The 27,507-nt window shown below is 49.4% G+C and overlaps 1 protein-coding gene across 1 annotated transcript in view; it reads left to right on the top strand.

The window, feature by feature from the left end:
* Positions 1-25,694, top strand: part of LOC132579558 (rho GTPase-activating protein 20-like) — a 33,745-nt gene extending 8,051 nt beyond the window's left edge. The window contains exons 4-14 of the mRNA XM_060250011.1: positions 1,044-1,085; positions 2,009-2,093; positions 4,603-4,680; positions 7,340-7,406; positions 15,730-15,918; positions 17,507-17,682; positions 18,521-18,682; positions 20,664-20,773; positions 22,029-22,218; positions 22,575-22,692; positions 24,049-25,694. Coding sequence (XP_060105994.1) covers positions 1,044-1,085; positions 2,009-2,093; positions 4,603-4,680; positions 7,340-7,406; positions 15,730-15,918; positions 17,507-17,682; positions 18,521-18,682; positions 20,664-20,773; positions 22,029-22,218; positions 22,575-22,692; positions 24,049-25,682 — 2,851 coding nt within the window. The 3' untranslated portion in view covers positions 25,683-25,694. The remainder of the gene's footprint in view (positions 1-1,043; positions 1,086-2,008; positions 2,094-4,602; positions 4,681-7,339; positions 7,407-15,729; positions 15,919-17,506; positions 17,683-18,520; positions 18,683-20,663; positions 20,774-22,028; positions 22,219-22,574; positions 22,693-24,048) is intronic.
* Positions 25,695-27,507: the final 1,813 nt, after the last annotated feature.

Raw genomic sequence — 27,507 nt, 5'->3', positions numbered from 1 at the left:
TCAGCCCCACCCACCTCACAGGGTGTCTGTTGTGGGGGAGGAAGGTAAAGGAGATTGTGAGCCACTCTGAGTCCCTGATTCAGAGAGAAGGGCGGAGTATAAATTTGCGGTCTTCTTCTTCAAACATCTGACTCTTATTCTATGTGGCTCTTATGTGAAGCAAGTTTGTTTAGGCAAATCCTGGTTTGGTTACCATTTCCCTCATGTCATTTAAGATACTGCCAGGGAAATAAATGATTTCTAGGAGTTGTAAGACAAGGAAGAGAAAGAAAATTTTCTTTCAGAGGAGGGTGACGAAGATGGTGAGGGGTCTGGAGACCAAGCTATGAGGAAAGGTTGAAGGAGCTGGGAATGTTTAGCGTGGAAAAGAGGCGGCTGAGAGGTGATATGATCACCATCTTCAAGTACTTGAAGGGCTATCATATAGAGGATGGTGTGGAATTGTTTTCTGTGGCCCCGGAAGGTAGGACCAGAACCAATGGGTTGAAATTAAATCAAAAGAGGTTCTGGCTCAACATTAGAAAGAACTTCCTGACAGTTTGAGGGATTCCTCAGTGGAACAGGCTTCCTCCTTGGGAGGTGGTGGGCTCTCCTTCCTTGGGGGGTTTTAAACAGAGGCTAGATGGCCACCTGACAGCAATGAAGATCCTGTGAATTTAGGGGGAGGTGTTTGTGCGCTTCCTGCATCGTGCAGGGGGGATGGACTAGATGACCCTGGAGGTCCCTTCCAACTCTATGATTCTGTGAAAATATTGATCAAAAGTCATTGCAGAGAAGGTGAAGACTCTGAATCAAACGGTTTTCCCATATTGGCGTCTCCTCCACTCCTGCCTGGATATTTAGCTCAGCAAAGTGAGTTTAAGAATAATGTTTCTTTTTATTAAAATATAATAGAACCATGAAGGGACTATACTTTTGTTTCTGGCCTAGTCAGGGATTGTGATTTATATTTCCGATGGTGTGATCCAGAACAGTGCCACCAAAAACCCTCTATTGGTCCCCCTGCACACTGTCTTACCTCAGCGTCTACTTCTTGTTCCCAGCTCGCCTGAAGTGAAGGAAAGATGGCTGTCAACATTGCTGTGGTAAGAAATGCCAGCTTCTCTCTGTCTCAGCCATGTGGGGTCTAGAATGCCTGTTGCCATCTCAGTTGGCTAGAGAGGGCTGGGGGTGGGGCGGGTTCTGCTCTTTCCTCAACTGCAGACTTCACAGCCCATCGGCCCCAATTGCTCTGCTCCAAACCTTTAAACCAGGGGTGGCAAACTCATTTGTTATGAGGGCCGGATCTGAGATAAATGAGACTTAGTCAGGCTGGGCCATGTTGGGCCAGGCCATGTGTCTACCAATTTAAGATTAGGTAGCAGAGATATAAAGTTTATAAAGGACACGGACAAACACAATTAATTTTTTTAAAACATGCTTAAAACACTAGCACTTGTTGGTCTTAAAGCTGCTTTATTTGTATTTCTCCTGTGGGATCCAGGGAACTAGGTGGAGGAAGCTCTGGTTCTTTCCCTCCCCAGAGGATCAGGAGGGAGGGAGCCTCAGCCAAAAGAAAGAAGAGAGGCTTGACTCAATAGTTCTGCTGTGTGATTGAGAGAGTCTGGCAAAGCAAGCTCAGCCTTCCCCCTTCCTCCCCAAGGGAGGAGCCTCAGCCAATGGAGAAAATAGAGGTTTTCCCCAAATATATCTGAGATCCTGTGCGATTGAGCAAGCATGGCAAAGCAAGCTGTTATGCAGAAGGGCCACGTGTTTGACACCCCTGCTTTAAACAAAGGTTCATTCTTCATGAAAAATCACCTGAATTCCAGGAAGTTTTTTTTCTACTGAAATAATCTAATCCTTTCTGATCTCCTCTCTTTTCCATAATCATAGTTTAGTTATTGTAATAATTTCAGCATTTGTATTTACTATTTGTATTTCTTTCATGATCCTCCCACACCCATGGAAACGTGTGTGTCTGGCACACTGGGATTTTTTTTCCTTATGGTATCCTTCTGAATTACAGGCATAGCAATGAAATGAAGCAGAATGAATGTCCCAAAAGTTTATTCATGCAGATTCTGTTGATGGATGGTGACAATAGCTCCTCTGTGAGTAACACTGAATTTTTCAAATCTTCCATCTGAATAGAAGGTAGTCAAAAGGATTCAGGACACACCCCAGAACAGCAGCTGTTTTGAACGTTTGAGCCAAGTAGAGACAGCCAACATCTGTATTTGCAGAGGTGCTCATAGCTCCAGAGGGGGGTCTGAAGGGCAGGAGTGTGTTTGCCACACAGACCAACCCATTCATGGGCTCCCACATAAAGTCAGCACTCCTTAACAGGAAAGGTTTCACAGCCATGAGAGTCCATCTGAGAGAAATCTCTCTCTCTCACACACACACACAGACAGACAAACAGAAACACAAACAAAATGCAAGTAAGTTTGAGAATAAACTCTGTCTGTCATCATGGATCGTGCCAGCACACTTTGTTCTGGACCATTAGGGTTGTCGTATATGAGATCAAATTGTTTTGTGGGGTTAGGGTTAGGATGCTGGTTTGTTGGAGTTCCAGTTGCCGCCACGAGAAGAGGGAGCCCCAAAGCAAGAGGCACTGTGGAGCGACTGGTGGGGAATCAGTGGCTTGTGCCGGTGCAAGGAGAAGCGTGGCGGCAGAACAAATGCTGGTGAGGAATCGGCCTGAGACTCACTTCTATATCTCTGACTTCCCACCTTTTCTGCATCTTCTCTCTAACATCCACACAGACAGGTTTTGTGCTGTTTTGAACACACATACAGCCATGGCTCACTTGCTCTGACAAATTTGTTCTAGTGATGAAGATTCCATAGCAAAGCTGTGTGTCACAAACCAGTGAATCCCATTCAGTCCCTAATGTTTTCTTCCTCTGCTTCATTTGCACTCAATCCATACCTGTGGTACCTATGGACACCTTACTGTTCCTAGGGTTGCCAGCCCCTCCAGATGGGGCCTGGAGATCTCCCACTGTTACAACTGATCTGCAAACAATAGCGATCAGTTCCCCTGGAGAAAATGGCTGGCTTAGAGGGAAGACCCTGCTGCATTGTACCCTGCTGAGCTTCCTCCCCCCCCCGCCCCAAACTTGCCCCCAAATCTCCAGGTAGCCGTTGCCTAGCTGGGGCTGCCTCTGCTTCCGTCCACTTGCCCCTCCATTGGAGGCAGCTCCTCAAGGAAGGGGCCTTTCTTTCCTTTGCTGTAAAATGCCTGCTGGAGAAGGAGCCGCCAACCCCTTATAGCCCCTTGGGAGTTCTGGCACAGCTTGGCCGGCTCAGCCACAAAATGGCTGCTGCAGCTTCTCTTCAGTCACCCAGTGAAGACTCCTGTGCTGTGGTGGCAGCTGGGGCCAAAGCTGGCTTCTTAACAATCTCCATGGCCAGTCAAATCTCCACTGTCCAGTCAGAAACTTCGCAGGGCAAAAGCCCCACTTGGCCCTGCTCACTTGCTAAAAACACTCGGTGGGCACTAGGAGGGTGCATTCGGGTCTACCCGAACTGAAAATATACCCAGAAAGCATCGTATTAGAACTTTGGGGTATATTTTGGCATCCCAGATATATCTGGGATTTTTTTTGGGGGGGGGGGATCCCCCCCCAAACCTCCGATCCATTCAGTTGCCCCCGAACCCAGATCAACATCTGACAAGCTGGAACAGGTCACTCCTGCCACTCAGCTGCTTCGGAGCTTTCTTCTGCAGTCCCTTTAAACAAGGGGCATTTCAAGGGACCCAGGGCTGGCCCTCACACAAGGCAATCTAGGCATTGGGGAGGTCGCCCAATTGGACCCTCCTGACCCAGCACCCTTGGCAAATATCCAAATATTGCTGCCTCGGGTGCTCAGGGAGCAATGCAGAGACCGCACACTGGCCAGAAGCTTCTCTCTGATGATTCCGAGTGGGGAGGGCTCCCGGCTGGTGCGCAGTTGGGGGGGAGTACGAAAGGGGAGGGGGCAGCGCCATGGAGGGGGTGGCGACTGGCAAGTCTGCCTGGGGTGGCACGCTCCCTTGGGCCAGCCCTGAAGGGACCACAGAAGACAGCTCGCAAAGCAGCCAGGCAGATACTCTTCTCGCCCCCTCAGCTGGGGCTCTTTTGAGCTGTTCAACAGAACTGTCAGAGAGAGCCCCAGTGGAGCCTGGGAGAAGAGTTCTCCCTACAGTCAGCTGCTTTGCGGGCTCTGGTTTAAGCCAGACTGCCCAGCAGAACCCCAGCTGTTCCTGTGGGGAGAATTGAACCCGGAAGAAAATGGGATTTCCAAAAAACCAAATACTTTTCCGGTATTGGGATCTGTATTTTTTTGGGAATCTCAAATTCTTTTCAGGTCCAATAGATCTAAACCAAAAGATGGCAAGAGAGAAAAACTGCAGAGAAAAGATCTTTGAGGGCACCAAGGAAAGGAAGAATGGGTTGGGGAGGCCGGCAGGGAATTCAGGACATTGGTATAAGTCACTGAACAGTTTTAAATGTGATCACATTGAAAGAGCATCACTGGCATCCACCTGAGCAGCATGAGTGTGACGTGGCTCAGTGGCCCCAGGACTGCTTTGCAGCTGCTCTGAAATGTGCCTTTGTTCTCCATGCCTAGAACACCACAATCAGCATCTCCAACACAGAGACAGCAGACAGCATCATCAAGAAGGCAACACAGAACCTGGGGCTGCAGGTAAGTGTCAGCTTCATATCCCATGAAGAGAGATCCAGGGGGGCGGCCGTGTTGGTCTGAAGCAGTAGAACATGTCAAGCTTTATATCCCAGTTGGGCCTCCCGTTCTAGAGGCAGTGCTGTCTTAGGCAGAGACCCGCCCCCCACCCGTCATTTCCCCAGCTTTTTTTAAAAAAATAGGCTTCAGTCCATTTCCTAATGGAGATGTCAGGGGAAATGTGTTATTCGTTTTTTTACTCAATTGCCTTTCAAGGGATCATTGTGGGGACAGCAACAGAGCTCTTATCCTGATCCAGCACACTTCCTACTGAATGAACTCATTTTGTACATTCTATTCATAACTTTTTTTCCTTTGCTCCTTCCTTCTTCCTGCTTGCTTAATGTCAGGACCAAGAAGTGAGGGCACTGGGCAGGAAATCAAGGTGAGATCAATCACACTCTTCTACTTGTAGAAGAAAAATTTCTCAAGAGTAAGTTGTGCCACTGGGGGGGCCACAGGAGAAGAAAAAGGAGTGCCCCTCTCATTCAGCCCGGTGTCTTTACAGTCATCCATCACAACTTCTCCATCCGCAATGTAGCTGTGTGCCTCTGAGCATGAGCAGAATGCTTTTTCCCCAAAAATAATCTTGATCTAGTACCTATATTCACCTACCCAACATAGAATCGTAGAGTTGGAAGGGACCTCCAGGGCCATCTAGTCCAATACAGGAAGTTCACAAATACTTCCATCCTCCCCACACCCCCAGTGACCCCTGCAGGCTCCATGCCCAGAATGCGGCAGGAAAACAATCCAGGATCCCTGGGCCAAACTGGCCTGGAGAAAAATTGCTGCCTGACATCATGGAGCTAAAGGACTGCACGGGCAGGCTGAAATCCCATAATAGTGAAAGGAGAACTGGACCTCACAAGGCCAAAGGACTAGGGGGTGTTTGGGGGGTTCAGGTAAACCAAACCCCCCCCCCCCAAATATCAGTAAATCCCAATATTCTCAAATCTCAGTATGGGTATTATACTGGGATTCAGGAAATACTCTGCATTTCTGAAAATATTCAGCTGTTGGCTTCTAACTGCGGGGGATGAAACTGACTTCTCTCCCTCCCCTTTGCTTCCCCAACTGACCTGCCAGGGCAGCGAGGAGAAATCATGGCGGCATCTTTAAATACCTCCCCCCTTTGCTTCCCCGTCTGGCCTACCAAGGCAGCTGTCTGGGGAAGCAAAAAGTCTCTCATCTCCATTGTACCCTCTGGGCTCATAGGATACAATGGAGAGACAGGGGTTTTCTCTCTCATCACACGGCAGTGGCAGCACAATCTCTCCGCTGGAGCCTTTGGGCCCACAGGACACAGTGGAGAGAGTGCTCTGCAGCCATGAGGCAACTCTCAGGCCTGGTTGGAGAATGGAGGGGCGGCACTTCAATGCCTCCCCCTTCCTTCCCCAGCCCTGCTGTTTCTGCCTGGCAGTGGAGCCCGCATGACAGCCTTTCAACCCCTCTTCCCCCGCCCTGCTTCCAAGTAGGGAGGAGTTAAAGGGAAGCCAGACATTTCTGCTTGGCAGTGGCACCTCTGTGCCAGCCCCATTGCCAGGCAGATCCTTTCAAACCTCCCCGTTCCCCCGCCCTGCTTCCAAGTGGGGAGGAGTTAAAGGGAAGCCAGAGTTCTGCCTGGCATTTCGGACCACCATAGACAGCAATATCTAACTAGGAAACCAGGTTCTGGGGAACCTGCATCGGGCCATATAGGCCTAATACAGGTTTTTTCAGCTTGGTCAAGCTGAATGCAAATCCTGAGAAAGGAGCCAGCCAGGTGGCCAGAAGCCCCAGGCAATCCTAAACACCTCTCATGACTGAGAAAGGACTTTGGTAGAACCTGAATGAAGTTGAACTAAGGGCATGCCCTGCTCTCAGTGTCAAGACAGGTAAAGAGCGTGCTCCTAGGCACAGAGTCTCTCCTCATCATTACATGGTAACCACCAATTTGGTACTAGGTGATGAGTTGGGAGGTGTAACTGGAAGACAGGAGGAGGCTCTGTGGCATCTCACAAGTTAATCCTTAAAGCACCGACTGGGAAGTCTCTCCCACAAAGGCCCACATCATTCCCAGCAGGGTCACGAGAACCGGAAGGCTCCCCCTTCCTCAGGGGTCTGCCCCCCAAAAGTCTCTTATGTTTATATTTCAGATGCCCTACGCTGAGGGATCTTTGGCTTTCAGAGTACTACATTCCTACACAAGGGCTTAAGTCTTAAAATTAAGAAATCATGAGAGAAAGGAAAGTGTTCAGAATTGTGCATTTCAGAAAGCACAGGAGCAGTTCTCTCACAGCACACTTTGTTCTGATAGGGACTGTATTGTGCTGCCCATTTTTAAATTTTAGAATAAGCTCCTGGACTCTTATTTGACTAGGATTCTCTCTGAGCCTCATTGATGGATTCAGAAAAGCTTTGCCTTGCACCTTTTTTCTGTGTTGGACCTTTTCCTTTCTGCTGGAGGCGAGCAGGGACTTTCATCCTGTTGCTTTCCAGGAGATTTCCTGAGCCCAGGCCTGCTCGACTGATAGCTCTTTCCGTTGTTTTGGACTCTGCACAGTCAGACTGCTGTCCTCTTTTTCGGCGCCTGGCCTCTATTGCACATTGACAAGCCCTCTTTCTGTTTCTCAATTCACAGGGCCGACCAAGCGACTATCACCTCTGGGTCATACCAGGAAGGGATGATCCTGCATACCCGCTTATTGGTAAGGACTGGAGCAATAGTCGAGAAACCTGGAGCTGAGCCATTCATTATTCCTTTTATCATCCAGGAAGTTGGTCTTTTGAAAGAGATCTGAACTATCACCACATCCCAGAATTCAGTGGGCCTTTGAATAAGAACTCTTAGATGTTTACTGGCAACATTTGCCAGATGTAAAACTTAGACTGTCAGGTCCACGCAGCAGAGAAGGGCAGTTCAAATGAAATATGTTCTTCAATAAAATGCTTTGGAAAGTTTCCAGTGAAGGCTTGGGATTAGAGTGGAATTGAATGGAAATGTGGGTTGTTTTCTTAGGATGTCACTGGATACAATTTATTGATAATTCAGCCTAAATTTTATCATGATTAATATAATTCTATTGTTGTATTGAATGTTTTATTGAGTTTTTTTTATTGTTGAGTCTGGTTGTTGGTTGCTTTGGCATTTTGTTGCTAATGCAATAAAGATTGATTGATTGATTGATTGATTGATTGATTGAATGGAAATGTGTGCAAGTTGAACACTTCCAACTGTTTGTATGCATCTCTGCTATAATTCCAATACCAAACCCATAGAAGAAAGTTTTGCAGACTCAGAGAAAGTTTACTGTTGAATTCTGCAAAAGTGGAATTTGCTGAGAAATGGGTAGATTTACTAAAGGGAGGGAAAGCAAATTCCCTGGTTTGCCCACTGCTTCCATCAAAAACCATCCTACATGGTACATTCTTTTAAGAAGCACTTGTTTATGAAGGCTTAAATCTGCAAAATCCTCCATCTTTGGCCATCAGCTGAGCCTCGTGCAGGAGTGCCAAACTCATTTGTTACGAGGGCTGGATTTGACATGAATGAGATCTTGTCGGGACGTGTGTCATAAAGTGTAATGCCTGGTAGCGAAGATATAAACTGTATAAAGGGCACAGACTTACAATTAAAGATTTTTTTACTTAAAATAAAACATGCTTAAAATATTAGCATGCTAGCAATATTTTGTTTTACAGTCTCTGATAAATGTCACCTCTTGCTATGAATTATTGCATCAAAAACTGCAGGCAGTGTCTGTGCTGTACCAGTCTTGAATATGTGCTGTTCAGGTGTGCACATCTGTCATGATTCATTGACATTCATTACAGACATCTCATGGTCAATGCTTGGAGCCTAAGACCCAGAGGAACGTGAAGCAGCTGGGCATTGTGAGCTTTTGTACAGAAGTTGCTTCATGTACAAGTCAAGAGCATGTGAAGGCACCATGGCATAGACTGAGGGCTATGTGCTTGTCTACAAAACTATCATTTTCCCCAGAAAAATGACTACAACTAAAAAAAAAATACAACTTCCCCCCCCCCCCCCAAAAAAAAAAACAGCTACAAGAACAGAGAGATAGCCAGGTACAGTGGTCCGTGTCAGGCTACTGTCATGGAAGTCTAAATTCAAGAGCCCCAATCAAAGGAAAATGTGAAAGAAAAATGAAGGAAAATTTGCTGGGTAAGCCTAGGGTGGAACACACTGTCAGCCAAATGCTGATATTTCTCTGCTAAATAGTTCACATGCTTTCCTATTGAGAAAGACTGGAGGGCATGAGTAAAGTGAAAAAGAGGAGGGGAACCCACTTACACCCCTAACAAGCCCAACAAAACTCTCTCTTTCTCTCTCTCTCTCTGTAGCAAGGCTCAAAGCTCATACCTTCACTAAAACATTGCTAGTCTTAAAAGCACTTTTTGCAGCTCTCCCGATGGTGGGAACTGGCAAAGGAAGCTCTGGCCCTTTCTTTCCTTCCCTGGGGCACGAGGAGGGAGAGGAGCCTCAGCCATTCATTAGAAGGAAGAGAGGCTTGTCTCAGTAGCTCTGCAGGGTGATTAATTGAGCCTGGCAAACTTAATCACCTAGCAGAGCTATAGAGCCAAGTTCCCTCATTGGCTGAGGCTGCTCCTCTCTCCTCCTCCCCTTAGGAAAAGGTGGGAGGAGAGGGAAAGGCTGCTTTGCTGCTCTGGCTTATCTGGGAAGAAACACAAAATGGCTACCGAAAAAAGCAGGCAAGGGAAAATGAAGCAGACGACAGCCAGTCGCTGGAGGGCCTGATTGGAGCCCTCTGTGGGCCTGATCCGGCCCGTGGGCTGTATGTTTGACACCCCTGATCTAGTGGTTAGTAGCTGAACATCCCACGACATTGCTCAGAAGGTTCTATCTGTGTGTCACTATGGTGGTAACTTTACTTTGGTTTTCCGCATGTAATTTGAATTTTTAATGCCTGGATTTTTTTTTAAATACTTACCTTCTGTTTTCCATCACAAAATTACATGACCTATAAGCTGCCCTGAGCCTGCTTTGTGGAAAACATAAAATTCACAAAGCATTTGTTGGCACCAAATACAAGAATTACCGTTTAAGCAGCCTAAAGACTACGAAGTCCGTGGTGCATGGCAACCAAATGTACTGGCACATGTGAAAACACAAATTCAGTAAGGAGCTATTATTTAACCAGGAGAAGCCAAAAGTTAGATAATCTTTCTACTGAAGTTCATGGCTTTGGCCAGGAAGGAATTAACCTGTACAGTGGAAGACAGTTTTATGGCTCTGAAAGAGCTCTTCCTAAGGGCCAAACCAGGCAGGACACAGTGAGCTCCATGTTGAGAGACTCCAGTGTTTTTAAATCTGAGTTCTCAGGTGCATGGCCCAGTGTCGGTGGATGCTGTGGCGTGATGAAGTTGGGAGGGGGGGAACAATTTCCCCAATCTGAAATTTGATATTTTGTGGAATTGTCCTTGCAGATATGTATGTTAGTTTGCCTCAGCAGGGCAGACGGCAATTCCTGGGAGTGTTTTAGATAACAGTATAAGGAAAAGTCTTCCCTTCACTCCTGCTCCCAGGAGAGGGACCCAGCTTCCCTGAGAGCTTCCTGAGAGCTGTGAACCCTGAACTCCAAGGGCCTCCGGGCCCCAAGCAAGTCAGAGATCAGCCAGATCAGCTGTCAAGAAACACTCGTTTCTTTCAGTCAGCAAGCTGCTGGACACGTCCCTTGAAAGCAGCAGCCTGCACCACCAAGCAAAAAAAGCAGCAGCCTGCACCAACATGCAAAAAAGCCTCCTGTTAGAGCCACAGAAGCAGAGCAGCCGTTTGTGTTTGGCTTCCTGGGGCTTCCCTAACAGTCTTCTCTGGATTCTGTACCATTTTGACTTTTTTTCACCTGCATTTCATAGAGTCTGTTCATTGGAGACCCTGAGACCCCTAGCCTCAAACACACAAACCCCACAATCCCTCACACGTGCATGGAAATACAACAACAATATATTCTATATGGTCAAATAAGCAGGAGTCCACGCTAACAGCCTTTATTCCAGTTTCCTATATTTCTGGCAGGGATAGGTTTTTGTGAGTCAGACTTCTTGCAGATGCCAGTGTGTGAAAAAGGGAGCTCTGACTCACAAGAACTCAAAATGGCACGAATGTTTCTAGGCCCTAAGGGGAGCCTTGGGCTCCGGTCTTGTTTTGTCAGAACGGATTAATGTGAGTTACTGCAGGCGAAGCTCATCGAGATCCTGCTGTAAGACAGCTGCCCCTCTGCGCATTCTTCTAAATGATGATGCCTGTTTTACGCACAGGTGGCATGTACCCTTTGGGGAGAAATATCTATTTGATACAAAAGACCTTGGAAATGTTGTTTGTATGAAACGTGGATTTGAGATGTGGAGCCAAAAGACTGAGTTATGGGTAGCAGAAGGGGATTTCAGAAACACCAGAAATGAAAATAAAAATGGTGTAATAGCTTATAGTTCAAATTCAAGACACCAACCCTAGGATAATCTTGGATCTTTAAAATGGCCCAAATGAAATTTTCTTTTTTTACATCATCGGCATTAGTAAGAAGATGATGTATGTTCAAATGTGGAATTCAAATTAGAAGAGGTATTTGTTTTGGCCAAGGGGGCAGGGCAAGTTTTTTTGACCTTTCTCATAATATTTCATAACCATTTCTATTATTACATTTGTCTTACCAAGAGTATCATATTTAGGGAGGGGCTTTTTGAATCAGGCCAGGACTGGATTTTTGATGAAGCTCTGGGAAGTGGGGATGTTTGAGGATTTTTAAAATCTGACTTTTCTTTTCAGACCTTCTCATTCCTCACAGAGCTGGGCCTCCCCGTGGCCCAAGAGCAGCTGCAGTCTCCTCCTGAGGAGGGCTAATAACGATTCCCGTTAGTGCTGGCTGACCCCTGGGGTCACAGGATGCCTCCCGCTCAACTCCCCGGCCCTTTTCAACTCCGACTGTGGAGAGAGCTACTTGTGCTAAATTTGACATCCGTTATGGTTAGCTTCCAACTAGTTCCTGAAGTGGATTACTGGTGGTAACCTTGGTACAAATGTCTTTATACCCTGACTCTTAGTGCAGGACCATAGGAACCTTCCAGCAACAGCAGTAGAAACAGCAGAAACACACAGATAGGCCCGGCGCTAGGCTTTTCTGCGCCCCAGACAGAATAGCACTCTGCTGCTGCCCCCCCATCATATTTGCACAAAGCACGCATGCCCCGATGATGTCACTGACCCCTCACTTCGCCCAGGCTTCCCGAGCCTCAGGGAGTCTGGGCGAAGACAGGATGGGGCGGCAGACACCAGGTGCTTGCAGCCCCACTCCCTCCCCACTTCGCTCAGGCTTCCCGGGGCCATGTGTACACAGAACACAATAAGGACCATCCCAAGGACTGTGGTAGTTGCTGGGATCCAACTGCAAGGGGGACATGACTTGAAACAGCCACACGGAGATTTAAAACTCTTTGACTCACGCATTAACCACTAGAATGGAGATTGTAGTGCTGCTTGACAAATGAATGTTCCCTGACATTCACTCTTTGCAGGGCACAGTCCTCAATCTCCAAGAAGATACTAAGGTTTGTTTCTTTGTTTGCTTCAAGTTCACAATGAAACTCTGACCGATTTCTCACTAGGCTTGTTCTGGTCTTGGAGCCCATCCCCCCCTCCCCCCGGCGCTTCTGTCCAATTTTGCACAAGTTGCCTTGGGACTGTGACTTGCCCTGCCTCTTGCCTGCGGCAAGCAGAAACCGGTTTTCAGAGGCTCTTGCTTGCTGCTGGAAAGAGGCAGGACAACTTGCAGCCACAGGGCAGCTTGTGTGAAATCAGAAAGAAGCATTTGGGGGGAGGGGCTTCGAGACCGGAACAAGCCTAGTAAGAAATCAGTCCCTGTATTTTCTAGCCAATAGACTCACAAGATAATTAAAACTTTTATTTAAAAATCATCTGATCACTCCCATTCTGATTAAACAAACCATTAAGTAGAAAAAATATCCCATAGAAGTCAGTTCTGTATAAGCATAAATCTCATTTCTAGTCTGCCTAAGTCGACTTAAAGAAAGGTTACGCTTCAAAGCTTTACCCAGAGCTTTGCCAAAAAACAGGAGGAGAAAGCAGCTTTCAGTGTATTCCAGGTCGGAGGCATTTAGGTTATACAGTTGGCCAACTTAGATAGAAAATACTCCCTAGGCCAACACACGACTTTACTGAACCATGTGATTTGTGCTGTCTAAAGGCACAATGTAAGACACTTCTGAGCCCCCCCAAAGAATAACGGTGGCAAACTCTGTTCTGTTTCTCATGGATTTATTCTGAGTATAAAGCCATTTATTCATAAATCATCGTTTGAAGCTGAAAACTGTTATAGGGTTGCCACGTCCACCATTTATGAGCAACCACAAAATAACACCGAATCTTACTTAATACTCTTTGCGACCCCATGGACAAAGTCACGCCAGGCCCTCCTGTCTTCCACCATCCTCTGAAGTCTGCTCAAATTCGTGTTTGTTACATCAGTAACACTGTCCAGCCATCTCCTCTTTTGCTGTCGCCTTCTTCTTTTACCTTCTGTCTTTCCCAGTATCAGGATCTTCTCCAGTGAGTGCTCCCTTCTTATTTGGTGGCCAAAGTATTAGTGTGTTATAATTGTCATTCACACGCTTATGCACTCAGCAATACAAAATTACATTTCCAGAGCCATAATTCATGCCTAGAATGCAAAAAAGGAAATCCTTATAGAAGTCTCTAGTCAGTTTCCAAAACTCTGGTCAGTTTCCAGTAGTGTTCCTCTGAGCTCTTGGCTTTAGATAAGTGATGACAGATCGCCCGGGTTTAAACTGGACGTGTTTCAAGAGGCTCTCCCTTCCTCAAATCACCATCATTAAATTTGGAACCACTGCTCAAAATACAGTTTCCCAGAGGCAGGAGTCCAACCAGTGATGCAGGCACTGGTTCATCGAGTTGTCTCTGTGCAGGCACACATCCCTCCCTCCCTCCCTCCCTCCCGACCCACTATGAGCTTCTTGTTAATATTTCTGAGGCTCATCATGGTGGCTGAGGGAAGGGGGAGCACCTCCCCTGAGCCCATGATTGTTTGAGTGGGAAAACGGCCTCTGAGAAGCACTGGAGTGAAGGGAATTCCCCAACTCTTGTTTTAATGCTAATGAGAAGCTGAGAAATCTTCCCAGTGGCGGGCATGCATGAGTGCCAATGGCTGATAACAGATGGGCATTTTGGGGTGGCTGGGAGGTGCCCCAAATCGGGATGGCTCAAAAAGAGCCATCCCGAAGTCTCTACGCGCTCCCCTGAAAGCGGCTGTGAGGCGGCTGGGCTTTCACTGGGAAGGTGCCTCTGAAGCCAGATTCCTCTCTTGTTTCCCTTACAGGTCAAGTACTCAAACGCTCTGGATGGTTTCTTTTTTTTAAAAAAAAGTCGGAAACGGCTTGGGGCAGCTTGGCGGTTCCCCCTCCAGGCGCCAAGGAGGCGAATGGCGTCCTTTGTTTATTTCAATTAGATGCATTTATTAGAACTCAAGAGATGCTTCATAGACAGAGTCACTGAAGAGACTAAAGAGGTATCAGATACACATTCACTATATAGGATGGCATAGACCGTTACCAAATGGCAGCAATATTCAAATCTAAAGGTTATAAGGCTACAATAAAAACGACTCTAAACTACAAAACCTTCTATTAAGGCTCTGGTAAGAGATAAGAATTCCTGAGAAAGGAGAGGGTGACACCTTCACATTCTCCAATAGACAAAACAGGAAGGTCTTGGGTAATAGGCAGCAGTATGCCAGATACTAGGCCAGCTAAGTCGTGAATAACAGAAGGCCTTAGACAGTAAATAAAGATGAGAGGGAAGGGGCTTGACAATATCTTATATTCATTTCCTTTAATGTTGGGCCCATTTATTTGGATCCATTTAACCTTTTAGGTTCTTAATCTTTTTAATTTTCCACCACAACGCCCTCTTTTGGTTCTTGCAACACTGTTTTTTTCCAATGAGGTTTATTCCCAGGACAGCACTCTTAGGTTTGCAGCCAATATCAATTCGCCATGGCTATTGCGGAAAAGAAAAGCAGGAAAACCTAAAGGAGGACAAAGGAAGGGGAGAAATGCACCACATCTGAGCAGCAAAGAGCATGCAAGCTCGTGATCTGCCATCAGGCTCTCTTAAGGAGGACTGACTAGTTACTTTTAGCTAATAAATCAATAAAAGTCTCAAGGCAGTTTACAGTTTATAACAATAAATCAATAAAAGGCCAGAATGAAGCAATAAAAATTCAGTCAGAAACAGAACATTCAATAAAATGCAATATGAATCAAAGTGCCCTGCGTAGCAGCTTGCGGGATACTATTCCTACGAAGTCCACAGTTGATCCCTGCCTCGCAGGCCTGATAGAGCAGTTTCCTTACTGTGATCCAGGAGAATGTCATTTGAAATGCAGTGAAGGTATGTTTTCTCCAGCAACACTTCATTGCCTGACCTTTTGAGCAACTGTGCTGGAAGAGCAACATGTGGGGAAACCAGGATGGTTTGGGATGGAGAGACTGGGCCTTGGATCAGGATACTAGCTGTCATTGGGTAGACTGGCCCTGACCAGTAAGAAATGTATTCTGGAAGGTAACATTCAAATGATCGAAGGCTGAAGAGACAAGCAGACACTGGAGAAGTTCTTGCTGCTGACTCAAGACTAGGCTTTGCCACTGGTCTGCATACCTCGGACGAGCTCTCCCTCTGGCCCCAGCATGTCACAGAACCATAGAGTGGGAAGGGACCTCCAGGGTCATCTAGTCCAACCCCCTGCACAATGCAGGAAACTCACAAACCCCTCCCCCTAAATTCATAGGATCCTCCTTACTGTCAGATGGCCATCTAGCCTCTGTTGAAAAACCTCCAGTGTCCCATGTCCATCCAGTAACAGCAACCTTTTGCAAGTTCAAGGTCTGTTTCTGAAAGCAGGACTTTCTGAACCTCCATTGTTTGTTGAGGGTCCCTCTTGTGTGTTGTGAAAACAGGTCACGAGCATCCCTTCAGCATTCTTCTTGGCTGCCTCCGAGACTCCCTAGACCACCTCCAGGGAACCAGCAGTAACTTGCAGCTGTCTGATGAGAATGAAACTTCCCTCCTGGACCAGCTCCCCAGGGCCAGTCAGTGCCAGTTCATCCTCAAAGCCAAGCCTCCTGCTCCAGGGCAGCTGCAAAGAGGTACCCGGCAGTGTCGAGCAAAGGTCGGGTGGGAGGAGGCTCATGTGCCATCTGGCGTTGCTGCTTGGGGGGTGGAAAGTGCCATGGAGTTTCAGCCAACTTATGGCGACCCCGTAGCATTTTGAAGGGAAGAGAGGTTCAGAGGTGGTTGGCCATTGCCTGCCTTGGTGTTGTGACCCTGGGCTTCCATGGCGGCCTCTCGTGCAAGAGCTAACCACGGCTGATCCTGCTCTGTTTCCAAGATCCGGAAAAACTGGGCTAGCCTGAGCTAAAAGAAGAAGATATTGGATTTATATCCCACCCTCCATGCCGAATCTCAGTGTCTCAGAGTGGTCACAGTCTCCTTTATCTCCCCCCACCATGCAACAGACACCTGTGAGGTAGGTGGGGCTGAGAGAGCTCTTACAGCAGCTGCCCTTTCAAGGACAACTCCTATGAAAACTATGGCTGACCCAAGGCTATTCCAATGGAGGAGTGGGGAATCAAACCTGGTTCTCCTAGATAAGAGTCCGTGCACTTAACCACTACACCAAACTGGCTCTCTAAAACTGTGCTAAAACTCTGCTGCATTATCGTCAGTCAGTCAGGGAAGGGGGTATTTGTTTTAGATTCATAGTGTTCCACCCTTTAGTGTTCCGCCCTTGAATCCTGTGGAGTCCAATGTTTGTAGGAAGGTCCATGCCCTGCTTCCAGCATCCTCACTCTGCATTAAGTCCCTTGGAGTCCAAATGAAATGCTCAGGATTGCTGAAGGCCGTAACGAGGCTGGACATGACGGGAGCAGGAAGTTCAGCCCTTCAGTAGACATCTACACAGCAGGAGGACTTCCGACAGCTCCTTCTAAGGCCAAGACGATGCATTAGGTGCCCTGGAGCTCCAGTCCCTGCTTATCAGGAGAGGCCCATCCGCAGGTGGGAAGCACGAAGCAGGAGGAGAATTGTTTAGCCCTTCTCTTCCTGATCTTCTGTGATGGGGAAGCGGCAACCAGTTGCCCCAGAAGCATTGCTCAAGGTGTGGAGATGCAACTGTATGAATTGTCATTCTGGGCTTGATTAATTTAAGGATGAGGGGAATGAAAAGACAGGCATCAGGATAAAGTATTGAAGTTGGTTAACAATTTGCTCCATTTGTAGAAGTGCTTCTCCTTTTATGTTCTTATAAGGAAGTCCTTCTTCACCCAAAGGGTGATTAACATGTGGAATTCACTGCCACAGGAGGTGGTGGCGGCCACAAGCATAGCCACCTTCAAGAGGGGTTTTGATAAAAATATGGAGCACAGGTCCATCAGTGGCTATTAGCCACTGTGTGTGTGTGTGTATATATAAAATTTTTTGCCACTGTGTGACACAGAGTGTTGGACTGGATGGGCCGTTGGCCTGATCCAACATGGCTTCTCTTATGTTCTTTTCTGTTGGCTGCAGGAGAGGGGCTGGATTCAGTGGGGACAAGGGGGTGAGGGGACACTCAGCACGGAAGCCTCTCTCTCCCGGGGCCCTTCAGGTCATCACATAACATCTGAGGTTACATGCAATGGGAAATTCTTCCAGAAGAGCATCTGGAAACCTAAAGATTTTTTTTTTTCCTTTCAGAAACTTTTCAGAAACTGACTAAGAGGAAGAAGTCTTTGATTGATTGGGCTCTCCGCCGGAGCAGCAGCACCCCAACGGGCAGCCCAGTGTCGCAGTCCCCAGCCACCCCACGGAAGCTTTTTGGCCTCTCCCTGACATCGGTTTGTCCTGATGGGAGCCTTCCCAAGCCAATCATGGTAATGTGGGGTTCTCGACACGTAGACCTTAGGCTGGCCTTGCCCACGATGCTTTTGAGCCGCTCTGTCCTGAGCTTCCCACCTGTCCAAGTGACTGCCTTCCCTTTGCTGGTTGATCACCTCTGCTTTCTCTCTGCTGTTGACGGCCATTGCTGACCCCCAAGGTCAGACTGCCCTTACGATGCCTCCCCTGTCCTGCCTAGTGTTGTAAGGAAACATGGGACTGTGCCAGATCCCCTCAGTGAGCACGAGGAGCAGGTCCTCTGGGCAAGAGATGGCTCCTGTCGTGGGCCAGTGATGGGGCAGGCCGAGTGCCATTCATGCTCGCTGTCTCTGTGGGCACATCGGCAGTGCTCTCCTTGTTTCACTGCAGTAGTGCAAAACTAGAAGCACAGGAAGTGGATTGTAAAGGTACTTGGAGGATGCAGATGACTTCTTTCCTCCGGCCCAAATTTTCCACACCAGGTGTTGATGGTTTCTGAAAGTGATGGGTATGGACGAGGCAGGGAACTCTGTGCGCAGAAGGTATACTGGGTGGACATCCACTTCCTCTCCTTCAAGACCACTGCATTGCCAGGGGGGAAAGCTCCAGAGCTGTATTCTCAACACAAAGAAAATGGATTCTCCTATGGCTCGTATTACTAAAAGAGCAACATGCATTAGGAGGCCAAAAACGTTACTTGTTCTTTTATATCATCCATATTTCCTCGAAGGTCTTGTCTAAGTGGTGCGATAAGGTATGTCACTTGTGAGAACCTAAAGCAATATGTCTGAAATGGACACTGAAGCCCAGAACCGTCTTTGGTAAATATTCAGCAGGTGCCTTTTCCCCTCCTAGGATCTCCTGCAGCTCCTCTACCACAAAGGCCCCTCCACAAGGGGCATCTTCAGGCGCTCAGCAAATGCCAAAATATGGAAGGAGCTGAAAGAGAAACTCAACTCTGGAGACGAAGTGCACATGGACTGCGAATCTGTCTTAGTTGCAGCCGCTGTCATCACGGTGAGTCAGGTCGGATGTTAAGGAAGCAAGGAGCACTTCAAAGCGGCTGGATGGTGCCCTGAAGGTTTTACTGGGTGTGCAAGAATACACGTTGGCTTTTTTTTTGTAGCAGGAACTCCTTTGCATGTTAGGCCACACACCCCAGAGCTTCCGGGGCTCTTCTTACAGGGCCTGCAGTAAGCTCCAGGAGGATTGGCTACATCAAGGGTGTGTGGCCTAATATGCAAAGGAGTTCCTGCTACAAAGAAAGCCCTGGGTTAAGCCATTCAATATTACCTTCATTTTATCTATTTTGACATTTTGAAGGCTGTATAAGTCCCCCTCACTAAGAAATACGTGCATTCATTTCCCCCCCAAAGGAGACCAGCTGCAGCTGCAGTTATCGCTCTCCTACAAAGCTATTTGCTGCCTTCAGTGCATTTTTCTCTTTGCACTAATGTTACACAAAAACTCAAAAGGCACTTGTCTATGTAACTATTTGCAGACATTATTCATAGTCTGCCTTTCTTGCTTGCAGTCAGGGCAGATGCCAGAGTGAGTCCACAAAAGCCACAGGACGGGACATTCAGGGAGGAAGGCAGCAGGGATGCGGGTGCTTGAATCAACCAGAAGCCTGTAAAGCAAAGCAGGAGTGCTAACATGACATAGGATACAGAATAGGATCCTAGTTTCTGCTAGCTGTACACAGGAGTGTAGGCCACAGTCCCTGATCATTTATCTTTGTGAATCATAGAAAACTCCTCTTGAATAATTCAGTTTTCATAGCTCACAGAAAGCCACCAGAGAGGAAGCCTTTCTGACCTCCTCAGGTAGGCCATTGTATAAGATGGGGGCCACAGCAGAGAAGGCCCGTGGGCGGGCAGGTGCTGATTTTGCCCATTTGCAGGTTAGGACTTGCAGAAGACTCTGGTCCATTGGGAAAAGGAATGAAGTGAGATGAAAGAGCAACAGCTGTGTCTCAGAGCAGGGAGCTGCAGGCTGCGGCTGTGTGGACTGAGAGCTTGAAGTCGCTGTGCAGAGCATCAGGTGGCCCCTTCAAGGAGTCAAGATGAGGGGGGGGGGGTGATGTGGGTTCGAGTCAGGCTGACTACTGGCAAGATGATTTGTGCAGAATTGCCACAAAATTGTGATTGATGCAACATTTCAAGGGAAATGCCAATGTTCTTAGCTTGGACAAAATATATGAGCAACTCCCTGGAAAACCAAGACGAGTTCCAACAAGGCTAGCAAAATGTCCAGGGCTGAGAGGTGGGAACAATTCCTCATATCCCTAAATGGCCATTGAGATGACTTTGGCGGGGGAGGGGGCAGGGTCTGAGAAATGGAAAGGGAAGCAAAGTGCTTTTCTCTTAAGCCTGGTAAAACTTTGTGTGCGAGAAGGGGGGGGCGGGATGTTTCCAAGCCACACCCCTCTAGCTCAGTTCAGCTTGCAGAGCAAACGCTGAAAGAGTCCCAGTGGCAGCAGTGTGCCAAAAGCCAGCCAGACACAGTTCAGCTTCTCTGGGAAGCATTGCAGGCTGGCAAAATGGAAAGTCGGGATGGACGGGTTAAGAACCATGCCTCTTGCGCACTGAGAGGAGTTCATTGCAACTTGACAGCAAAAAGCGGGGCTGGGGGGGAGAGTTCACGCTAATGCATTCACATGTATGTACTTTAGAGGCAAGATGTGCCTGACTCTACTTTCAAGGGAGCCTGAGAAGGCAGCTGGGCCCCTGGCAGCTCCAGCTCCAGAGGTGGAAGGCGGGGAGCTCCCCTTCACTGGCAGTCTTCAAAATGTGGCAGGATGGCTCTTTGTGGGAGATGCTTTAGGCAGGGCTTGTAACTTGTCACCTGATTCTGACTAGAAGTACAGAAGAGCCCCTTTTGTGTTTGTGAAGTCCCTTGTTCTGAACGGTGGCTTTTCAAGCAGAGAGTTTATGCTTCGCCATCAAACAAATCCCAGCACTGACTGCATTGTTCTGCATATATATATTTGATTTAGGATTTTCTGCGAAATATACCTGATAGTGTTCTATCCTCAGAAATGCACGATCTGTGGATGGGAGCCATGGATAAAGGAAGCCGAGCGCACAGGATTGAAGCAGTCCGAAGGTTCGTGAGCGTCCCTGCCTCTCTGCCGGGCAACGGAGGGTCATGGGCAGGCTTCTCAGAAACTTGTGGCCCCTTCTGACACACCCAGGGGGATGCGGGTGGCCACGTGGGGGTCAGTCAGCAGTGGTTCTCCAGGCCATTTGGGCCAGGGGTCCTGGAAGTTTTTGCCTGCAGGGGTTGCTGTGGGGGGAGGTGTTTGGGGGAGGGATTTGCAAAGTTCCTGCATTGTGCAGGGGTTGGACTAGATGACCCTGGAGGTCCCTTCCAACTCTCTGGTTCTAAATGGGCCAAGGCAGAAGATCCTGGCAGCATTGGAGGGTGGCTGCTCTGCTCACCAGGCCCCCACGATGGATCCCAGGCTCCAGCAGCACTTTAGGCAGAGTTCTGGGTGGGAGCCTTTCCTCTTCAGCATTTTTGCCCAGAGCAGCCCTGCCCTGGTTGCCTCGGAGGGAAGGAAGAGCAGGTAGAAAGAAGCCTCGCTGCCCTTCTGCTCTGGCCCTTTCCCAGCTCAACAATGACCTTCTCAAAGAAGCCTCAAGGAAGATGTGGAGGAGATGCGGAATCCCTCCTCTCCCCAAGAAGCAGCTCTGGGAAGGGGCTCTGCGCGGCCTGCTGGGTCCTGAGATGTTGCTGGGAAAAGGAGATGGGAGGGGCAGGGCAGGGCAGGAGGGGCTTTTTGTCTTGCCTGAGGCTGCTTGGGGCTTTTAAAGGACTCACAGAGCCGCCTCTCCATATGACTTTTGAGGTCAGGTGTGTTTGGGATGCAGCCCACCATTTCCCTGAGGCTGCTGCCGGCAGTGGTCCCATTGCAGGCACACCAGCAATCCTTCTGAAGCACATTTACAATTGATTCCCCTTGGAGATCCCTTAAGAAGCCTCCAGGGGACCCGCAGCACTGCTGTGTAGCCTGCGCCTCACAGGATTCCGGAGACAGTTTCTATCGGACATGAATGCCTGCAGATATTGATTTAGAACTTCATCATTTTAGGGAGAATTTTAAGATACAAAACTCTCAAGATTTGCACCCTTGAGGATCGTTCAGCTGTGAGGCAGAACATGCACTGGGTTTGGGGGAAGGCTTGCCTCAAATGAAATGCCCCCTGATCCCTTCCCCTCCTGCCTCTTCGGGGCCGGGGTGAATTCCTCCCTGGGAACACAGTGGGCTGCTTCAGGGAGGGGCAGACGGCATGGGCTGGGTGTTCTCAGGAGGCTGTTTTGTGACATGCCGGGGCTTCTCCCTCTTTCCTGGGTCCAGTTTAGTGAATCAGCTCCCAGAAGCTAACCTCATCCTGCTCAGGCATCTTTTTGGAGTCCTCCATCACATCGAGCAGAATTCCACGGAGAATCAGATGACTGCTTTCAACCTGGCCCTCTGCATTGCTCCCAACATGCTGTGGCTCCCCAGCCCCACTGGGCCCGAGGAGGAAAGCAAGTCGACAAAGAAGGTGAAGCCACCCACAGGGAGATCCCGCCCAGTGAGCTTCTGCTTGGTTGAGGAGGGAAATGGGTCTCAACAAACAAAAGCCGAAAGAGATTCTCCGCATGCGCTGGGGATGCTGCATCTCTCGGAGGGCTGGGCCACTTCTGGCTGCAGCAGCATGTTTGATGTCTAAAGAAAGGCCTGCCCACACAAGAGGAGCAGGGGGTGGCTTTGCACACAGCTCTGCAGGGCTGGCATTTTGGCTCCTCACAGTCTCTTGGGGGAAGGTTGTCCAGAAGCGTCGCTTGGGAGTGTTGCTTTGTGGGCCACAGTTCCCGCTGCCTCCTCCACCCTCACCGGGGCGTCTCTTCCCTTTGGCAGGTGGCCATGTTGGTGCAGTTCCTGATTGAAAACTCCACTGAGGTTTTTGGAGGAGATGTTGCTTTGCTCTTTCAAAGACCAGAGAAAGAGAAGTCAGGAAGCCTGGATGACTTACTGGGTAAGGCTGATTGGCTGCCCTTTTCATGCTCGCAATCCCCCTGAAGCCCCAGTGGGAAAGGCTGACTAGAGTCCACTCAGCACCTCACCAAAAAGGAGGGGGAGGGTCTGTGAGGTGGGAAAGAGCCGTGGGACTGGTTGGGCCTCATGTCTGGACCATCACTGGATGCGCAGGGCTAGGCTACACCCTTCTCCCAACTTGCTTTCCCTGCAGCTGCACAACAGCTGTGGCAAACGTGGTTTCCAAAGCCTGTGCCAGTCCAGTTCAGCTCAGAAGGATGTTGTGGAGAAGGAGATGTTTCTCCTTCCATCCCTCCAGTGTCAATCCCCTGAGTTGAAGCAGCCCTGGGAGGGAGTCGTTTGGCCCATTTTGGACCCGTGCTCCAGCTCAGCATGGGAAAGCAGCCCAGAGGGAGGCAGTGGCCCCTCCCCCAAGCCCCTCGTCTCAAGCTGAATCGGGCCCCAGCAGACTTTAAAAGGGATGGGGCTGCTGAGAAGAGTCAGGTTTGGAGAAGGCAAAATATGGTGTATTTTGGCCCTTGGTTTACTTGCCTTCTGAGGGAGCTTACAGTTGAAGCAGAATAATTCAACTTGCTAGTGGTATGAAATCGCTTTAAAATGTCACTGGCTCCTAAAAATTGCAAGGCAAAAGTACACAAATAAAATCCCCTCCAATTAACTAAAAAGCCGCAGCCTTCCCCTGCAGGTACAAACTGCCTCAGCTTGGGGACCGGCTGAACGACAGAGCAGTTCCGCAGGTGGTAAAGGGCCCCTGCAGAAACAACTCTGTCTGGTGAACCGCCCGCCTCACTTCTGAAGGCAAGGAGATCAAGGGCAGCCCCTAAGCAGGAGCTTACTTGCAGCGTAAGATCATGTGCTTGCACAGGGCTCACTTTGCAGCAGGAGCTCCTTTGCATATTAGGCCACACACCCCTGATGGAGCCAATCCTCCTGGAGTTTACAGTAGGCCCTGGACAAAGAGCCCTGTACGCTCCAGGAGGACTGGCTGCATCAGGGGTGTGTGGCCTAATATGCAAAGGAGCTCCTGCTACAAAAGAAGCCCTGTGTGTATGTGTGTCCGCTAGGGGAGCCCACGGTGTTCATTGAAGCTCCTAAAGACTAAGTGTCAATAGGGTAGGTGAGCAAACAAGAGTCCTGTTTTGCACCAACCAATCACACTGGCCGCATCCTCTGGGGGAGGGGAGGTTGGGAGCACAGATCCTCTTCCTTAAGCCAATCCAAGACCAATTGGGGGGGGATGTCCCCTTCACTGGGAGTTGGCATTGTAATGATGTTTGCTGGCAATTAGTTAAGGGGTCAGAAACCATCAGCATGAAGTTGTGTCTTCCCCCAGCAGCTCCACCCAATGATTCCTCGGACGAGATGGAATTTGCTGCTTCCTACCGGGAGCCCTGGAAGCAGCCGCAGCCTCGTGTGCTGGGAATGGAGGACGGCCGGTTCAGCCCACCTGGGGGGTTCCAGCTCAGCGAGGAGCAAGAAGACTGGGACTTGTTCCGGGAGATAACCGCCTGCTACCAGAGCAAAGCCCGGAAGAAGGCCAGTGCCGACAGCTACGACCTGCTGGAGGAAGAGGCCTCTTTCTGTTCCGTGGGCTCCATCTGCTCGCTGGACCCTGCCAGGGACCGCTGCTCCTCCGAGCCCAGCGTCTGCTCGAGCTCTCAGCTCCCCGCCCAGGAGCACGAGCCGGTAGCCCGGCAGTCCAGCTGTGATGCCACCCTTGTGCACAGCCAGGGGGACTGCATCCGAAGGCTGCAGCAGCTGCAGCTGGAGAGCCAGAAGCTCCTCCAGGAAGGCCTGAGTCCTCGGCTGAGCAGAGCAAGGCGGAAATGCTGGTGGCGGCCCCCTGCTCCGAGCGGCAGCTGGGCAAAAGGCCTCACTCTGCAGAAATCCAGCCTGTCCGTCCGGTCCAGTTTCTCCAGCCTGTCCTCGCCCACCACGTCCCCCTCGGCCTCCTCCCTCAGCTCTTTGGACAGTGCCTTCTCCTACTGCTCTGAATCGTCTGCCTTCAGCCCCGCGGACGCCTCTCCCCTGCCATTCCTCTTTGGCACTTCTGCCAGGCTCCATGCCTTGTCCCCAAAGAGGTCCTCCAAAGAGTGGCATAAGCCCCTTGATCCTGGCACTTTGGAGCTGCACGTCGAGGATGGGGGGCAAAGCCTGGAGAGCAGCAGCAACCGAGGGCAGGGCAGCGGCTTCATGCCCTTCAGTGCTTTGGAGAGCCTCCACAGTGAAAGCGGCTGGGAAGAAGGCGAGAAGGAGCCGAGATGGGCAGAGATTCCCCCTGAGGGCCTTGCTCTGTCAGGCCCCAGGCCTCCGCTCTGTCATCTGGAGAGCGTTCCTCTGAGGAGCCAGCAAGTGCCGAGAGAGAAGACTGTGAGGCACATAGAGCTAAAGAGCCCGGAAGCTGTCCCTCACAGCCAAGACGGGCTGAAGCGCACCAAGATAACCGTCTACATGGCCCCAAAAGAAAGAAGTCCACGGGCGTCTCCGTTGGGACAAGAAGACCAGGATGTGACTGCAGGTGCCGGCTCAGAGGGCAGCTGTGACCCGAATGTTCCCAAGAACGTACACACAGTCAGAGTTCATATTCCCCAGACGGTGTTTTATGGGCAAAACACCCCGTTGGTCCTGCAGTCCACCTCCAGGAGGTACCACCGTGAGTCAGTGAGCCAAGTGATGATCCCTCCAAGTGCCCCTCTTGTGGAGCAGCCGGTCCAGCAGGCCGCAGCCCCCCAACCCAGCAGCAGCAGCTTCAGCCACACCTTCCGCATCCTCCTCCCGGCTTCCATCCGCAACACCGTCCAGGAGTACTTCAGCCACGACAGTCCCAAGAGCTGCTGCTCCGTGGCTGCAGAGGCTGTGGAGAGTGAACTTCTCCGGAGCAGGGCCGAGTGGCTGAGGAACCCGCCCTGTGCTGGCCCAGCAGCCAAGGAGCAGAAGGACTTGAGGCTGGCAGAAGAGACGTTTGTCTAGGAGCACCACGCCGAAAGTGCCGTCTTCACAGTGTTGTGTTTTTAATGATCGGGTGGGGTGCAAAAGGGTTGTGTAAGATACATGCCTTGGTTGGAGGAATCTTAACAGGTTGCCTCTACAAGCTCACAAATAAATATGTAAATAATATCGCAGACTTCTTCACTCAGCGCACAGGAAAGAAAGCAATCTTGTCTAGAGCCTGAAGACTTGTAGGGCACCCAACGCTTTAAACACCCTGAGGTGCTGCACATCATTTCCTACCTTGTTGCTCATGCTAAAAATCACAGAAGGGCAACTGGGTGTGTAGAGCCGGGCACAAGGAAAACAACACTCCCAAGTTTCCAGGGAACCCAAAACACTGAGGGGCAAACAAGACTGGCCTTTTAAAGGTTTTCAGCACTTTGAAGATGCTGCCCAAAAGGTGTGTGTGTGTTTTCTAAAAAAATTCTTCACAAACTGGTAAGTGAAGTCCTGAAAGACAAAAATCAACTTTGTTTCCCACTGTGGGCCTCGAATTGTTTTTAGTGATTGGTTTGGAATTGAGGCAGCGTGTTGCTCAGCCACCCAGCCCTGTGCCTCTGGCGCTTGCCCCCAAGTGACCTCCTTGCTTCCACCTGGGCCTGGCTCCATTTCAGCCTCTGCCTCTCTTGAAGCTGCAAATCACTGGGACCATTTCCCAGCCTGCAGTAACTTGAGGAGGCCCAGAAGAAGGCCAGTTTCTTGACAGTGACCCACCTTGGGCCTGTTAGATGGAGGACAAGAAGTGCAAGATGACTGACAGGGCCCCAAAAGCAAGTGGGAAGCCAAAGCATTTTGCCATCGCTTTCCTCTGCAGGGTCCTCTTTGGTGGTCTCCAAGTACCAGCCCTGCTTTCCTTTTGTGACATGAGTTTGGGCCAGGTAGGAAAAGAGGTGGTGGCGCTCCTCCAGGGATTGCTCTGCAGCTGCACCTCCTCTTCAGTGGACAAGGTGGGGGGGGGGAGGGGGCACCCTCAGAAAGGTTCAGGAGCTGTGCTCCTATGAGCCCCTGCTGAATTCAAGGTTTGGGCTATTCCATGCTGTCTTTTCTCCCTAAAAATATAATAACTACTCTTAAATGTGTTTCTGTGCTCACAAGCCCCGTGTTGCTTCCTTCCTTCCAAGTTCCAGTCTTTCCCATTTCTCTCGCTGCAACTGGAGTGCTCAGCTTTCATTTATTGTCACCAGAACCTTTCCCAAACACTCTTAATAGCCAGCCCTTATTCATACGCCTTGCTTTTGCCATATGACTTGCAGACTCCAGTTTTGGCTTTTGAGAAGGAAAGTTGGTGTCGAGAAGGAGTAGATGGTGGAAGCCCTTCCTGTCTGAGAACTCAAGCGACTCTCCGGGTGGTCACTCTTTGGAGAACTCTGGCCGTTGGGTTTTTGCCTGATGCCAAAAGAGTTGTGGGAGCCAGAGGGGGAGGGAACTGAGCACGTGATGTGGGGATGAGAGAGATGTTGGTCAGCTAATCTGGGTGTGTTTGGTGAGGCTGTTTTGCACCCACGGAAGAGCTGATCCTGTTGAAGGTCTCTTCAGCTCTTGGCTGCCTTTCATGCGGCTTTATGGTAATGCTGCAAACATTTTGCACAGCTTACATGTCATTGTTCATTGTTCAGCTTGCCCCCATCTGACGCTCCACTTCTAGTTGCTTTATATGAAAGTAAGACCTGCATCAAACAAGGACTTGCTTCGTCACAGTGTTCTTCATTTTGATCATTCCTTACCCCTTCAAGATCAAAGCATTTTTAGTTAAGCTGGTTTTTCATATATTCCCATTCTTTATGAAGACATGTTGAGCATTTCA

This window comes from Heteronotia binoei, chromosome 11 (assembly GCF_032191835.1).
Source record: "Heteronotia binoei isolate CCM8104 ecotype False Entrance Well chromosome 11, APGP_CSIRO_Hbin_v1, whole genome shotgun sequence".
NCBI classification, from domain to species: Eukaryota; Metazoa; Chordata; class Lepidosauria; order Squamata; family Gekkonidae; genus Heteronotia; species Heteronotia binoei.
This window is presented reverse-complemented; position numbering and strand designations above follow the sequence as displayed.